General features: G+C 54.0%; 2 protein-coding genes across 2 annotated transcripts; one reads left to right on the top strand and one right to left on the bottom strand.

The window, feature by feature from the left end:
• Nucleotides 1–1,466: 1,466 nt before the first annotated feature.
• Nucleotides 1,467–5,643, bottom strand: VPS41 (Vacuolar protein sorting-associated protein 41; the record flags this gene model as incomplete). The annotated part of the gene is made up of 4 exons (XM_053195698.2): nt 1,467–2,315; nt 2,396–4,136; nt 4,194–5,221; nt 5,272–5,643. The coding sequence occupies 4 exons, from the start codon at nt 5,641–5,643 to the stop codon at nt 1,467–1,469; spliced, it is 3,990 nt and encodes a 1,329-aa protein (XP_053046733.2).
• An 816-nt stretch (nt 5,644–6,459) lies between these two features.
• Nucleotides 6,460–12,541, top strand: APC1 (Anaphase-promoting complex subunit 1; the record flags this gene model as incomplete). Its single annotated transcript, XM_053195697.1, has 3 exons — nt 6,460–9,382; nt 9,430–9,893; nt 9,947–12,541. 3 exons carry the CDS (start codon nt 6,460–6,462, stop codon nt 12,539–12,541), a joined length of 5,982 nt encoding a protein of 1,993 aa, XP_053046732.1.
• Between the last annotated feature and the right edge of the window lie 977 nt (nt 12,542–13,518).

Consider the following 13,518-nt stretch of genomic DNA (forward strand, 5'->3'; position numbering starts at 1 on the left):
GATTTGGTGGGAGAACCACCATAGCCTACTGGCTATATCATCAAAGTATCATGCCTTCCCATAGGCCCAGTATCATCAGCCTCATAGCCTCATGTCTCGTATGCTCCGCAGAGCAATCCTGCGATGCCCTCCTCTATATCCAGACCCTCTGCTCATCACAAACCTCTCAACATCCCTCAATTCGGCTTCCCAATACCAACCTCAGCCCTCCCCCTCTCAACAACCTCGCAAACCCATCCACCAAGCACCCCTTTCCTTTGCCCTGCGTTCCCAGTCCCCTCCCAAAACCACACAACCTCCAACCCGCCCAAAACCCCCTAACCCTCCGACTACAGTTCCCAAACCCCGCAATGCCCCTAACGCAAACCTCCCTCAACACCTTCCTCTGCGCAAACCCCATCCGCCGCTCCGTAAGCAGGTACCGCTCCATCAACCCAGGCGTAGCCCAACTCCACGCGTTTTCTTGGTACGGAATCAGCTCCGTCTCGTGGTAGAGCTGTCTACAGACCAGCACCAGTAGCGTCAGTCCCCGTCCGAGAACCGCCCCCTGCTGTCGTGATGATGGCCTCTTCTTCTTGGTGCTGGTGGTCTTGGGGGTGGTATCTCCTCTTTCTGATTCTGCTATCTGCCTGGTAGGGGATGTAGTAGTCGTGGGGACGGAAGTCCAGGGGTTCGCGCCGGGTCGGAGGGCGAGGCAGTGGAAGGATCCCGTTTTCGGGTCGTGGAGGACGTGGATTCCCATGTTGGATAGGAGGAGACGGTAGATTTTATTACGTATCTCTGGCGGGAGACGCAGGAAAGGAGATTGCGTTCGGTTCAGCTCCCATCTGTGACATGACAAAGCCAGTTAGCATAACTTCCCCATTGACTTTGCCCCAGTCCCAAAGATGTTGAACTCACAACTCAGCCTCCCTTGAGCCCGGCTCCGGTAGGTATCCCAATACGCCATATCGTTTCCCCTTGGCATACGTCGCGGAATGCATGAGTTGGGGGAAGAGGAGAGGTTACCGCGACACACCTCCAGGCCGAGGTTGAAGGAGTGACATGTCGTTCGCGCCACCCAGGGGGGAAACGTGGGCGTGGGGTACCTGGTACCGTGTGGGGGGTTGGGGGAGAGTGAGACGATCTGCCGGCTGGCCGGCCCGTGCTTCTTAAGAGTCAGCCAAACGACGAAACATGTAGGGCGACCTTGCGAACATTATTGTTGCTATTCGCATTCAAAATATCTTCACGTTCTATCGTCGGATACAATTCTCGACAATTGAAACGCTAGCAGAATAAGCGATAGACCGGGTTCAATGCTGCGTGGGACCGAGATGGACACAATGGAGGACAAGATGGACATTAAATTCTAAAATGTACGTGGGGGAATCACGCAAAATTGTATAGTAAAGAATAAGCAAGGCTGAAATCAAAAGATGGCTTTGCCGCCGTATGCATTTCGTCACTGGATATTACAACCTCTCTTACACCGGTATTTCTGTCCCGTGGGTACAGACAGGGCAACCCTCCCTCACTCGGTCCTTGAGTAAGCGCGCATGCGTAACCTTTGAGCCAACGCGATACCCGCTTCGGATCGACTCCTCGCTAGCCAGCCCAAAATCGGCCTCTTGTCGCTTACCAGGGTAAAGCATCTCCATGAGATGGGACTGGTGGAAGACATGCCCGCAGGCAAATCCAACCAAGGTTTCCATCTCGTACTCTGTGAAAGACTCGTGGCACTGAGCGCAGTGGCCAGGTTTCGGCGGCTGATGCGTGTGGCCCGGCTGTTCCACCGCCTTTGGTGCTTTGAAGAAGCTCTCTTCCACCTCTTCCGCACTGACTGGCGGATGAACGACGTCTCTGACCTTGACGTCGATATGATCCGTGGATTGAATGACGACTTCAAACTTGATCCCCTTTCGCTGCCCACTGCGCAGGTCATTTTGTGCGGCGGCGACCTCGCTTCGGAGCACCCGCGCAACACCCGAGCTGATACTGTATTGAATCTCGTGTTCCTTCATGATGTGCTTTAGGCCCTCTCTCAAGCCCTCGATTTCGAGTCCTTCGGGGATGCGCCTCACGAGCTTGATGGGATTGATCGCTGTCCCGACCTCTTCGAGAAGGCCGCGGATGAAGCTCGGCTTGTCCATGCTGTAGTTCAACAAATCATCCCAGAGATCAGGGTCGTCTTGTTGCTTCGCAAAATCGATTGCCTTCTTGACGTCCTTCAGTCGATCAATGATGAGATAGAGGGCTCGTTTCATTTCGCCCGTCTTGGAGTACAAATGTACTAGCTCGTCGTCGTACCTGTACTTTTCGCACTCTTGGACAGCCTGCGGTTGTTAGTTTGCAAACTAGGTCTCGGAAATGCCAGAGCATCGCCATCAATGCTGGAGACGAATATTCGACTCACCTTTTCGAATTTGTACGAGGTCGAGGACTTTAAGAAGCTCATCAAAAGGTCCCGATCGTACTTGGCAAACAGTTGAACGGCCGTATCCGCAAATTCGTTAACTTGGGATTGGCTATCCATCAGCAGCCTGTCGCGAGTCTCCCCAGAATGCTCCTCTATTCCCTCGCCTTTATACAAACCGCGCAGGTAGAAGAAGAGATACAGGTTGAGCTCCTTCTCCTCGAGCTGCGATACCACCACAGAAGGTTTGACAAGACCATGCTGTGCTTCGTCAACGAGTAGAGTGATGGCCTCCGAGGTTGCGGCCTCGAGCTCGTCTGGTCCCATGGTTCCGAGCTTTTTGTTCGGCACCCGCAATCCGATGAAGCCGGGAATGTCGTCAGTCACTGCTTCGGCAAGATGGTTGTCGCGAATCAAGCGGAACGCCGAGTCCGCGTCTTGAAGCTTTATGTGGCATTTGAGCGATTCTCGGAAGCGTCCATTTGCCTCGTGTAAGCGTGCCAAGGACTCCATCACAATCTTCCAGTCGCGACCCTTCTCACCGCCCTCGACGCTGTCCTCTCGCACATCGCGGTACTTGAGCTGATTATCCAAGGCTGTGGTGACAGTCTTGATGTCGAAGAGATCGGTCGGCCAGCGGTCTAGCAGTTCTCTGAACCTCAGCTTATCTGCCTGAATATAGTGATTCAAGACAACTTCGTAGATTGTGCCGGGAATCGGCGGGTACATCGGCTCAGAAGGGATGTAGTCCGTGATTTCATCAAACTTGTCGGCACCAGCAAATGTCCAGACCCATTTTTCCCATCTGTCGGGAGAGCCAAGGACTCTGCTGCAAACTTTACCGGCTTCAGCCCAGCTACCTGCCTCAATCAACTCCCGAATCCAGAGCTCGCCAATGCGTCTCTTCTCCCTCTGCGCTGAAGAATTAGGATGTCTTGCCAGCCCTGTAGATCCCATGACTGATGAGGCATCGTCAAAATCCTCTTGACTGCTTTGCTTTCTGTCTGGCGTTGTAGGAACGAGTTCATGAAGGTTCTCTGGAGGTGCAGCCATGATTTCGGGATGCTCGTCAAGCAATTCCCATGCTTTCTGGTAGTCCTGATGCTCCAGCAGCCACCCCAGATGGTCACCAAGGTCTCTCTTCGTTCCGAGAATAAAATCAAACGGGCTGTGGATGAAAATCTTGACTCCAGGCTTGATGAGGTTGGGATGAACTGTAGGCGTTCCTGACTTCCGGGCGCCACCAACCGAACTTGGAACCTGCGTGCTAGAGACGCCATCTCCGCTGTGTCCACTCCTGATACTTGCACCAGAGCTAAAGAGTGTCCTGGGATTGATGGCGGCATTCCACATGTCTGAGCCAAATCCAGTGATTGCTTCCAGCGCGCCCTTGGATGAAGCCACCGCCGAGGCTGCATTCTGTGCAGGGAGAACCCCGAGATGGTAGTCACCCGATGATAGCCTCTCATATCTGCTCACACTAAGCCCATCTTTGTCGACTTCGGCTTGTGAGCTCAGGTCGATTAATCGAAGTTCCGGCGGTAGATTATTCTGGCGGCGTCGTATTCCACCAGACGGCTCGCTGCTCGCAGACGTTGTTGACAGTTTTGATTTGTGACCCTTGCCAGCCTTCTCATCTTTGTCGTCGTCTTCGTCATCATCCGGTAATACATATGCTAGTACAAGGAGAAGATTTTGGGTATATAACGAAATTCCAGAAATGATGCAATCCATACGAAGGCTGCGAGGATATCAGCTACAAATCGCTCCAAAGCGCACGAGGGGGGGGTTCACTTACTGCTTGGCGATTTCGGCACGTCCAATCGACTTTTCGCCAGCACGTTTTCCAGTACCAACACTACCAGGGTGGACGTGGATGATCCAGATTGTGCCTCCCCAGCCTACCAGTAGCCTCTCGATCTTCTTGGTACTTGAGGTTCCTTGTTGCGTTGAACCTTCAGATGCCAGCGTTGAGCCAACGTCTTTGCGCCCGGCCTCCCCGTCTTCGGTCTCGACAGCTTGCTCGTCAATCCATTCGACGCGTCCTTTCCAGACACTTGCCATGGTTTCCCACTCATCTGTTTGAGGGCGATCTACGTGACCGATGCGTTTCCAGGCGTCGTCCGCGTCGGCACTCTCCAGATGCAACTTTGACCGCATAATCTTGACGCCATGCTCGTTCAACCAGACTACGTACTTCCCGGACAGTGACCACTTGATATTATTGATTGTGCCTTCGCCAGAGTGCAGGATTGTGTCCTTGCCTGTGTTAGTACCCAAGCCCATGCTGCCAAGCCAGCCAGAAGCGGTGGCAGCTGCCGTTCCAACGGTTGTCGAGGTGCTACGGCCCGGCTGGCCTCCGGTTGTAAGAATGAGTTGTCCAGCGAGACCACCCGACAGGTATGTCCGGTCATTCTTGTAATCGGGGGAGAGTGAGACGGCTTGCACAGGACGCGCAAAGTTCCGCAGTTGAACATCCTTTGTATCTACAAGGGAAAAGACGCAGACGTTGCCGTCCATGGACGATGTAGCGATATGAACGTTATTAGAGGGTGTGTTGGAAACTGGAGAAGGATCCTTAGGCCTTCTCGAGGCGGCGGCGGGGGAAGTGCCCGACTGGCGGGAGGGTGGTCGTTGTTTTGCGACGCTTTCAGCAGCTTCTTGAGCGAGTCTTTGCACTGCTTCTGATCTTGCTGTCGGTAAGGGGGGCGGGTTTGGGGAGATGGAGATGCTGGTAATGGAGGCGGAATGGGCATGGTATACGCGGAGAGATTGGAACATGGGCAGTTGGATGACATGGATGTTGCCGTTATGCGTTCCTATGATCTATTGCAGTTCAGTTCAGGTGTGGGGATGCGCTCGACAGGCAGTCTTACCATTTTATCACCCGCGACAAGGAACGCGCTGGTCGCATCACCGTTGCGGTAGATGGGGCCCAGGTGTTGAGTGAGCCTGGCATACTTCAGCCGGGGCTCCTCGTCATCGTCTTCATCTTCTTCGTCATCTTCTTCGTCGTCGTCGTCTTCTTCTTCGTCATCATCATCCACCTCGTCATCCTCGTCATCGTCTTCTTCATCGTCCTCTTCCTCCACCTTGTTGTCCGTGCCATCACCATCCTTCTTCGACTCCTTCTCGGACTTGTTCGTGGCCAATTCCTCCGGCGCAGTCACAGCCTCGGCCGTCTCGGGCCCTTTGCCTTTCTGCGCAGCGGTGGGACCATCGCGATCGGGATCGGATGCGTCCGTCATTGTGCTGGATTTACCGTCAACTCGAGGCTCGCATTGGCATTGTCGTTTGGTCGATAGAGTGCCAGAAAGTTGGCGGGCCTAAGCGGGGATTATGAGGCAATGGCTCGGCCTGGTGTAGAGAAAGGCTGCAATGGAGGGATTCGGGGCAAAGAAGGGAGCTACCCTGAGCTTCGGATCGGATTCGACGAGCTCCTCGGGGTTGCGTCGCGGTCTGGTGAGGTCTAGAGGGTCTAGAGGAAGCTTAGCTGCTCTTCGAATGAGTTGTCGCGCAAGTCCGCTACGTCACGAGGCGTGCTCGGTACGTACCGAAGAGCTGCTTCTGTGATGGGAGCTTTCACAGGTACTAAGCACCTGACAGTAAGGTACCTTACCCACCCTGGAAAGAACTGCGATGCGGTGCACCTGCGCCTGAGGCACAGCGAGAGCTTGTCCTTGACGAGCGGCACAGGACCTAGGTACCTGGGTGGGTCCCCTTGTGAGCTTGTCCGCCAATCGCGTAGGCAGCTTTCTAGTGGTGCCCCTCCCCCACCCGATAACCCAAAATATAGTGAATTGAGCCTGCCCGTTGGACCTGTGTCGCTGGCTGTGGTGCTGGAAGCTTTGATTCGCGTTCTCGGGCTGCTGGGACGCGACTCCAACAAAAAAAGAGTGGAAGTATCACCACCATCACCAACTTATTGCCGCCGTGTCGAACTTCCAACAAAGCGAACGTCACACCGGCTGCCGAGGCTGTGATGGACAACCCGCCCCTTTCAGAAACTCCACCCCTCGGACTGCTCTGACAAGACCCCCTAACAACTCACATGGGGAATCACAATGGCGTCCATCAAGTCTCTGGGCCTGCACCAGCCTAGCGGCCTTCAACACACAGCTCACGAAGATGCCCCGCCGTCGAACTACGCATGGGAGATATCAACCGACCCCGATCATAACGAATACGACGATACCATCGAGGTCGAAGATGAGCTACTGGTCACCAAGAACTGCGTCGTTTGGAGTCGCGGGGGTGTCTTTCGCAAATCCTACAAATTCGATCTGGAAAAAGAGCCCGTCACTCAGGCCTTGCTCGCTTCCTTTCCCACGTCCGACTACAGTAAAAAGACGCCGCAGCAAGCCTCGAAGAGCAAGTCTCCAGATACTCCAGCCGAACCCCGTCGACTATCCCGAGCGTTGGTCGTCTTTCTACGTACGCAAGCACACGTCTACTTCCTCTCCGGCACGAGCCATGTTGTCCATATGCCTTTCGAGGTCGAGGCCGCCTGCGCCGCACCCCAGGGTGTCATCATCCAGCGCAAGCAGCGAGGAGATACTACCGCGCCTGTCTCTCTCAAGTTTCCGAAAGTACCGCCCAACTCCTTCGTCTCCTCGCAAATCACCGTCACGTCTCCTCGAAGCTCACAACATACCGTCTTCTCCGTGGAGGGCCTGAACAAGCCCAAGTCGCTACCCTTGAGGCTAAGCTCAACGCTCGGAAACATGTGGGAGGGACCAATTGAACAACCAGACTCGCACTGGCCCCGCCTGGTGTGCCTGTTGGATCCCTTGCAAGAGTTGGGGCTCATTGTTGCACGTCCAGACGGCGCCGCCCGAGAGAAGAGGAGGAAGAGTACAGCAAAAGCGCCATGCTTTCTAGACCCCGCAGAGGAGATATTGCACATGGAGGAAATCAAGCATCCCGGTGCACCCAACACCAAGAATGCCGAGCCACTGATTCTCGCCGTCACCATTAATCGGGAAGCAAGCACATACGCAGTGTGGAGAGTGACATATGTCAAGAACGAGGACCCCTTCATTGGCCGCCTTAAGAAGGACAAGAGCAGGGCAGAGCGTCGTCGTAGCTCCATGCAGCCGCATTTCGCCGCCAGCGGTGCCTCGACGCCAGTTCAGACAAACTTTCGGGAGAGCTTTGGTGCACCCTTGCCGGGGAAGCGTTCTAGAAAGAGTGAGAAAATCGAAAAGCCGGAAAGGGTTGAGAAGCCGCTAGACTTGGTCTCTTCGTTTGATCTGGACAAGGAATCCGGTACTAACCGGAGGCAGTCACGCCGAGTGAGTTCGATGCTGGCTCGAGCTGATCTCTCTGCTTCTCAAGAACGCTCCGTCTTCTCTGAGCAGCCTCTAGCAGGCCCAGCACACGGCGGATCCAAACGAATCGAGTCTTACGGTAGTCAAGGGCCTAGACTTAGTGGTGGCTACAGCTCCTTCAACCACAATCAGACCATTCATCCAAGCCTTGGTAGCCTGCTCGAGGCTCCCATCGACGGTGTGTTGGAAGAACTTCGAGCTGGCGGTGACTTCGAGGGCTTCCATAACATGGGCCTTGACGACCATGTTTTCGATGGTCTGTCCCAGGAAATGATGTTTACAAAGATCCAGTCTATTTCTCTGGATAACTCAAACGTGCGGTATTCCTTGTCCAAGCAGCCTGCTCGTGAGCATTGCAAGGTCTTCATCTTGACAGCACCACAATTCGCCGTAGACGATCCCCTCCGTGGTGAGCTACTCATAGGGATCCAAGACTCCCTCGACAAGAGGCTGCAGCTTCTTACGATCGACCTTCAACGAGGGCCGCGTTTTCTCGTTCCACCGAAGCCTGGTAAAAGCTCCACCTCTTCAGAAGATCCCGTGAGATTAGCTTGCGGCGCTCTCCGGCGAGCTCATCACGTTGTGGACTCTTGCAAAGTGACTGACGGCGACATTTCGGTTATACTCATTCTATCTGAAGGGCATGAGGGCCGTAGGGAGCTCAGCATACAGGCGCCATGGAGTCAAATCACACCCATCAACCTTCCTCCAATGTCGCTGGAGAATGTAAGGAGCTTGCATTACCGCGGCCGAGTTGTCGACAGGGATGTCAGACATCGCAAGTCTGAAAACATTGAGGTTGCGAACGGAAATGTCGGAGCGCTGAAATACTCGAAAGCAAGGGGTATCGTCGACATGGTAGATGGTGATGGCAGGCACCATCAGATTCAAATTCAGCTCCAGCCTCGCAATCACCAAGTGCGGAAAGTGCTCGACGCCTGCCGGAGCATTCTTCCTGCTTCTCACGCCGAGAAGATGTTTCCTGGCTGGTGGCATATTATGATATGGTTGAAGAGCGAAGAGATTGAAGTCGCCGATGCCGAGTGGTCGGCGCTAGTCATTCAGCTTCTAGCCATCTATCTCGCATTGGGCAAGGCCAATGCCACACAAGAATCTCTCACAAAGCCATCAAGAGGCAAACGACGACCCCAATCTGGCTCATTCGGGTCAATACAGGACGTCGAGGACTGGAACACTTTACATTTATACGAAACCCCCAATGCCCTAGGCTGCCCAAGTTGGCAGCAAACAAGAGGCTGGGACTGGACCCTCGAGGAGGATGGCAGCGACGATTTCTCCAATTCGCCCAATCCTAGTCTCAGAGATACCAAGTTCATGTCTACTCACATTCAATATGCCAAGGGCTACTTGGCATCTCCGCTTGGCGAGAAGGCCGTCGGCGCCAATGGATACCTTCCAACCGGACAGCAACGGAGTGCAGAGAACCGTGGCAATGCCGCCTGGAACGTTTTCGTGGCTCTCCATCTTCTACTTGAGGAACAAAAGTTGGAGATCATGACACCTGAATATGCTTCTCCGGGTACGGCGCCACTCCGGGTCGTGATGTGTCAAATTGCCCGATGGCTGGGATGGCACGACTTTATTGCAGTGTACGAACTGGGAGTTCAGGAAGAATTGGAGCCTCGCTACGATACAGGTCAGTGATTCGTCTTGGAAACCCTGGAAAGGTACTGACAAGAACAGAACTCCGCCTTGAAGTCCCTCTAACGCAACCGTCGGGCGTTGACTTTGACATCTTCCACTGGATACAGACGTGTCTTGCCGCCGGCCAATACCACCCTTACCTTACACTAGCAAATCTTTATCACTCTCAAAACTTGAAGGCTGATCAGGAGCACCTCAAGGATTCCAGATGGGCGTCTATCACGCCAAGAACGCTCATGTTCAAGCGGCTTTTCGAAAAGCTTACACCCAAAAGCAGCGCCGCTAACATGGTCGAAGCCATGCACTCTGCAGGCATTAGCAGTCGGGTGCTTGAAACCCTTCCAGAGGCTGTGCTTGCGCCGCTCAAAGACTCAATTGCTAGATGTCAAGCTCGGCCACCCGCCTCATGGCCCAAGGATCTGTTGGAGCTTGTCAACCGTGGTGATATCAGCATGGTTCTGGCGCCAATCAAGAAATTGCAGAAGAGCGGCGCCAACATTCTTGTCAGTGTTCTTTGATCACGGCCTCCCTGATACTCTGTATTAACAAGCCATAGACACCCACGCACAATGCGTCATGGGACTACCGAACTATTTGCCATAGCGTCGACGAGTACAATAATAATGGTTACGACGAAGGGCAGGGAACGGAGCGACAAGCTGTCATACGAGCATTGTTCAAAGAGGATCGTCGCCTCAATGAAGCCCAGAATCTCCTCTCCACTCACAGAGCTCGTGTTGTCCGTCTGGAAGCCGATGCAGCGTGGTCAGAAAGCGAATACCTCGAAAGACAGAAGGAACTTGTGTCCAGAATTGCTACGGGCACTCTGGCCATTCCTGCTGGTCGAGCACTCTTGTATTACAGCCTACGGTACCCGCTGTTGACGCAGAAGTTCCACGTAGCCGGGTTCAACCTGAATTGCGTTGTTCGTCCAACAAACGTTACCGTCGGCGTCGACAAGGCACTTTTCACGGAAGAAAAGGTCTGCTGGGGATTCTTCCACCAGGGCGTGGCGGCCGGACTTGCCATTTCTCCAGAGGCTAAGGGTATCGACACCTCTTGGATCTTGTACAATAAGCCTGGCCACGATCTGAGCAATCGACACGCAGGCTTTCTGCTCGCCTTGGGCCTAAATGGGCACCTCAAGGGGATTGCGAAGTGGGTTGCTTTCAAGTACCTCACTCCAAAGCACACCATGACCTCAGTCGGTCTCTTGTTGGGACTCGCTGCATCTTATATGGGCACCATGGACTCACTCATCACTCGTCTGCTCTCTGTTCATGTTACTCGCATGCTTCCTAGGGGTGCTGCAGAGCTGAACTTGTCCCCCTTGACGCAGACTACGGGTATCATGGGCATTGGTCTCCTCTATTGTAACAGCCAACACAGACGCATGAGTGAGATCATGATGTCTGAAATCGAGCATATGGACGAGGAAGACGAAGACGAGCCCCTTCGAAGCGAGTGTTACCGACTCGCCGCCGGCTTCTCCCTTGGCCTCATAAATCTCGGCAAAGGCAACGACCTACGTGGGCTTCACGACTTGAGGCTGACGGAAAGCCTCATCACTATTGCCACGGCCACAAAGAAGGTCGAAATGGTACACGTTCTTGACCGAGCAGCAGCTGGCGCAGTCATGGCACTCGCTCTGATTTTCATGAAATCGGAGGATCATATTGTAGCCAGGAAGATTGACGTACCAGAGTCCATTGTTCAGTTCGACTACATCCGGCCGGATATCCTGCTGCTGCGTACTGTCGCCAAGAACCTGATCATGTGGAACGAGATCGAACCAAAGTTTGAATGGATCTTGGAGAGCCTTCCCAAGGCGTACCGTGGCCGGTATAAGCTGACCAATACCATCAAGCTGAAGAGTACAGATCTACCATTCTTTAGTATCGTTACTGGAATCTGCTTCTCTATCGCCCTGCGTTATGCGGGCAGCGCGTCAGCGAGGGTACGAGACCTCTTGATACACTACCTCGACCAGTTCATCCGTATATCTCGGATGCCGGCCACGCCACGGCCGCCTCCACATGACTATCCCATGTACGACGAAGAGCTCGCCCGGTCCAACGCACGCATGTGTCAAGACGTTCTCGCGCTCTCCGCCGCCATTGTCATGGCCGGCACCGGTGACCTTGTCGTGCTACGTCGTCTTCGTCTACTGCATGGCCGTGACGATCCAGATACTCCTTACGGCTCACACTTGGCCGCACATCTCGCCATTGGGTCTCTGTTCCTCGGATGTGGAACAGCCACCTTTGGCACGAGCAACATGGCCATCGCTAGTTTGCTCATCGCGTTTTATCCTATCTTCCCCACGTCAGTAATGGACAATCGCTCTCACCTCCAAGCCTTCCGCCACTTTTGGGTCCTGGCCACCGACCCTCGCTGCCTGGTCGCAAAGGACGTCGCGACGGGCCAACCGATCTCGGCCCCGATCGAGATCCGCAGGAAAATGAACGGAGCCCACGATGCAGAGGACGTCGCCGTTGTCCGCAACACGCCCTGTCTCCTGCCTCCCCTGGCCGATATTGCCAGTATCCGCACCGACGCGGGCCCAGCCTTTTGGGACCTCGAGATCGACTTTGAAAAGAACCCTTCACTCGTCGACGCCTTTAAGCAGAACCAGAGCCTGTACCTTCGCCGACGCCCTGCACAAGAAGCACCATTCACGTCGACGCTCCGCGCCCTCGGACGGGACGCGTTAGCCGACGTTACCGACAACGGCACGCGCGACCCGATTGAATGGATCTTTGGCCTCGATGCCCTCCGCGACCTAACCTACGCTGAACGCGCCACTGTCCTGGACCGTAGCACGAGCTCCGAGGGCGCTGCCAGCGAGACCTCGGGGTCCGCGGTGGACGCTCGTCTCGTACTGGAACGGAGCATGGACGGGTCCTCGAGGGAGAGGCTCCTCGGGCTGAAGATGCTGTTTGAGTGGGCGGATCGACGTGCCCAGCTTGATGGGGGTGCTTGGGCTAAGGGCAAGGCTGCCAAGGCTGGCGGCAGTAATGGTGGTGGAGGTGCGGAAGGGGAGAAGAATCAGGAGTGGTGGATGCGTGATAGTGTTGTTGAGGAGCTCAAGGGGCGGGTGTTTATGGCTGGTCGCGAGGACGGGGCGGGACAGAGTCTTAGAAGCATCTGAGGATTGTGTCTCTCTCTGTGTGTGGATGGAGAGAGGATGGGAAGTTAGATTATCGTTATGAAGAAACGTCTTATGAAACGAAAATTCATCATTCCACATTGCCCCATGAAGTACCGCCTGTCATGTCCCTGCTTTTGACGTAGGAGATTTTATTTCTGGGCGAGTTGTCTACGCAGATTCTGGGTTCGGCAAACTGTTGGCGTCAAGCTAGGGGAGATATGAAGGATGGAAGGCTAGATCTTGTGGAAAGATATAGCCTCACATATCTCATCAACTGCTAGACGGCGTCGTTACATGTATGCGTCCTCGTGAATGGCAGCTGGAGAAAGAGAAAGACGGAGGGTAATGATTAGAGAGAGGCATACTGACGGTAGCAGTAGATGGGACAGTATGTTGTTGTTGTTGTTGTTGTTGTTGTTGTTGTTGTTGTTTTTTCCACCGTCTTCAGTGGACCAAGGCAAAGAAGGTAGGTGTAGAGAGCCTGCCTGTTTCACTCAACGCATCACCACAACTTCAAGGTAAAGCATTATTTTTCAAACTGGTAACATTTCAATAAGTGCGGTGAATCTACTTTCATCCCCCATCAGGCTCACTTGCTCTCTCTCTCTCTCTCTCTCTCTCTCTTTCCGCTTCTTCAAGCCCCTTCACCCCTCTCGACTTCCACCCTTCACTTAGCCCTTTTGGGAAGGGGGGGGAAGATATCCTCCCCGTTTTTGCCCTGAACGCCGTGCCAATGCAAAAAGAAGCCTCGGGGATGTCTGCGTGTGTGTAGTGTGTGTAATGTGTGTTGTGTGGTGTGTGTGTGATATGACCAGGATCCTCGATTCTTGTTTTTTTCCGAAATCCGCCCACATCAAAACGCCCCTTTCCACCAAATCTCGTCCTCCCAAGAGAAAAGCTTCATCCCTCCAGAGTCTCAAGAGAGATGAGATGCTTCATGGTTGTCGTAAATTTGGCAGCGTAGGTTCTATCGTGTC

Source organism: Colletotrichum fioriniae (assembly GCF_027942845.1).
Source record: "Colletotrichum fioriniae strain IMI 355084 chromosome Unknown scaffold_16, whole genome shotgun sequence".
In the NCBI taxonomy this organism is placed as follows: Eukaryota; Fungi; Ascomycota; class Sordariomycetes; order Glomerellales; family Glomerellaceae; genus Colletotrichum; species Colletotrichum fioriniae.